General features: G+C 36.8%; 1 protein-coding gene across 1 annotated transcript in view; it reads right to left on the bottom strand.

Annotated features, from left to right (window-relative positions):
* The window catches only part of SLC39A6 (solute carrier family 39 member 6), a 23,554-nt gene that overhangs the window by 2,544 nt on the left and 17,746 nt on the right, over positions 1–3,264 (bottom strand). Inside the window, exons 8-9 of the mRNA XM_023510166.1 lie at positions 2,276–2,356; positions 854–1,044 (exon numbers count right to left, since the gene is read on the bottom strand). Coding sequence (XP_023365934.1) covers positions 854–1,044; positions 2,276–2,356 — 272 coding nt within the window. The remainder of the gene's footprint in view (positions 1–853; positions 1,045–2,275; positions 2,357–3,264) is intronic.

The following is a 3,264-nucleotide window of genomic DNA, read 5'->3' as shown; positions in this document are numbered from 1 at the left end:
TACAGCTGTGCTGTAGTGTTGTATCTATCTATTTCCCTATATATCTAACAGTTTAAATGTTTAAAATGTTTGATGTGTATATATATATATAAATTTTGTGTGTGTGTATATATATATATATATATATAAACTTTATGCTAGGTTTTCTATAGCTCTACAGACAATTTGATGCACAATTACTGAGATTCTACTCTAAAAAGATACATCATCTCTGAGTAGGGCGCTGGCCTCAAATAATAAAGAGATATGTCAGAAGGGATAAGATGTACCTGTGCATCCTGATATATATTAGAACATAGGTGTTCTTATAGTTAATAATCTAAAAAAGAAAACTCTAAGGGAACTGTTCACCTTATATGTCACCTTTTTGAATATAGAATCATGTACCTAAAACCTTTTTTTAAAATGGGGTTTTACTGACCATTATCTCTATTTTGTTGTTAGTCAATAAGGTAATGATTTCTTTTTTTTTTGAGATCGAGACTCACTATGTCACCCCGGGTCGAGTGCCATAGCATCACAGTTCACAGCAACCTCCAACTCTTGGGCTTAAGTGATTCTCTTCTCACAGCCTCCCTTATAGCTGGGACTATAGGTGCTTGCTACAATGCCCGGCTATCTTTTTTTGGCCAGAGGTGGTTTGATCCCACCACCTCCAATATATTGGGCTAGTGCCCTACTCCTTTGAGCCACAGGCACCACTCTGCCCAGCTATTTTTTTTGTTGTTGCAGTTGTCACTGTTGTTTTAGCAGGCCTGGGCTGGGTTCCAACCCATCAGCCTTGGTGTATGTAGTGGGCACTCTACCCACTGAGCTACCAGTGCCCCAAGGTAATGACTTCTTAAAAACTTACCATATCAACTAGAGCAACATACATAAATAAGCCAGCAGTAAGTGCAAATATCCACATAGAAACATTTTCAGCATAATGACCAATGAAGATTCCCGTTGCCATTCCAAGATATGCCAGCATGGCTGACAAAGCATTATAAAGGACAGCTTGCTTAACAGTCATGCCAGCTTTTAGTAAAACAGCAAAGTCACCTTTAACAAAACAAAAAAAGGAGGAAAAATTAATTAATTGAATATTCAGTTTTAGGACACATATCCAAGAGAATTTCCAGATTTAAGAAAATTCTCCATTTTTTTTTTTTTTTTGGAGAGGGAATCAAAAGGAAAAAAAGAATTACCCAGGGCTAAAGCAATGTTAATCAGTAAAGTACCCTAATAGGTCTATAAACTAAGGTACCTTGTAGTTTTTTTTCTTTTTTTTTTGGCTGAGGCTGAGTTTGGACCTGTTGCCTCCAGCATGTGGGGCTGGTGTCCTACTCCTTTGAGATACAGGCACCACCCAACTAAGGTATCTTTTATTCAGTTTTCTAAAGGCTTATGCTTTGTCAATAAATGATAAATACCACAGTTACTACGATGCTCTTGCATGGTCTTCAAGGGCTTATAATTGGCCAAAACAAAAACGGGGAGAGGTAGAACACATGTGAAATGATTAGTAAATTTTAAGGTGATATAGAATGAGGAGCTAAAGAGTCTAATGTTACAGTAATAAAAGGAAAAAAGAGATACATGAAGATGAAAACACTAGTTGAGAGAGGGTTCATGTGGCATGAAGAATCTAGAATGAGGAATATAAACTAGATGTTGAGGATTATAATAATCACTGTAGGCAGATGCGATGGCTTTTGAGTGGCTGAACACATACATGGTAAGTGAACATGGTGTTGAGGTTTACGTGAATGTCTCTTTAAGAAGAAAAATGGATGTGAACTGAGATCCAGAACAACTAGGGAGAGTCTTAAGTCCTAGCAACAAAGAAAAACAATATTCAAAACACAATTCATCAACTTCCCTTTTTTTCAGGCTCCAGTGAGAGTTTTCCTCACTTCTGTTAATGGAAGCTGCTTCCTTGTACCCTGTAATCTTACCTACAATGTCTATATGAAGATGATTACTGATGTCACCAGTATGCTGGTACAGAATGACGTTTGGTAGAGGGGAGACGACACAGGAGGCCCAGGTATTTCTATGGCAAACCCACACAGGGAACTGCATATGTATTCATACCTGGGGTGTTAGAATTCTTGCTGGAAACAAACTTGAGCTCAGATAAGAAAAGAAAGTGATCTAGGTTAGCGAACTTATGACAAGGTATGGAAGTTACCTGTGAAGAGGCTTGCTCCAACTATTATTAGCAAAAGCCAGTAACTAAATGTAAGATATTCTGCCCACCTGGCAAATACAGTTTATGTGTTTCTCTTACCTAATTCATGAGGCAACTCGTGACAAAACACAGCAACCGAAGTACTTAAACCACTTGATAAACCCTCAGTAAAAGCAGCACCTGTGTGAAAATCAATCAGAAATATCTGGCTACATTATTTTGTGTATTTTAAAATCTTATTAGCATACAGAATAAGTTAAAAGAAATAAACTGTATTTTGGCTGTGAACATATAAAATTTTCCCAGTCCAACTGTGTGTGTTCTTCATAAGAAATCTTAGATTACATTCCATTAGGTCTAAATTTCCCAAAGGAGCACAGCAGGTATGCCTTAGAGTAGGTAGATCATCTTATGCAAACTTGAGAAGTAACTGCCACCATATAAACACTTACTCAAGAAAATAACTGAAAGATTTAGGAAAGAAAAACTCAGCTATCTAGAGAAAAAAAATGTTTCATTTGCCTCAGAGGAATTCACTATGTAATTAGACTTGTTTACATCCATTCTCTATCTTAGAAGGAGATTCTAAGACAAATAGCTCCTCCCCCTTTGAAAAGCTAATATAAAAGAGTCCATTACAAACCATGACTGTGCATCTCCTCATAATATAGCACAGGAGGAAAGTACCCGACTCCCATGGACCAAGGCTGTGGCTGCTCCCAGCCTGGCTATAAAACAGCACTGCCTCTTTAGGCAAGTGGCTGCACCTTTCCATGCCTCAGTTGCCTCATTTGGAATTACTTCCATGGTTTTTACACTAAATTACTAAAATCTGTAAATATTCCTAATACTTATTGAGGTACAACAATTTAATAGCAAAAACTCTGTAATTCTTCTTTGGGTAAAAGTTGGTAACTGGTCTTATCAGATGTCTGAAGATTTCTTCAGCATAAAAGGAAAGATCATGAAAAAGGAATTTTACTAAAAGTATTCATATTACTGATAAAAAACTTTCAATGTATAGGGAGGAAAAAGTCTCACAGATGCTTCATAAAAGTTAAAGTCTTATCTTAAAACCTTGGAAGTAA

The sequence above is a fragment of the Otolemur garnettii genome, unplaced genomic scaffold, assembly GCF_000181295.1.
Source record: "Otolemur garnettii isolate 467f Iridium unplaced genomic scaffold, OtoGar3 scaffold00012, whole genome shotgun sequence".
Lineage (NCBI taxonomy): Eukaryota > Metazoa > Chordata > Mammalia > Primates > Galagidae > Otolemur > Otolemur garnettii.
The sequence above is the reverse complement of the archived record's forward strand: the minus strand, read 5'-3'. Positions and strand labels throughout refer to the sequence as shown.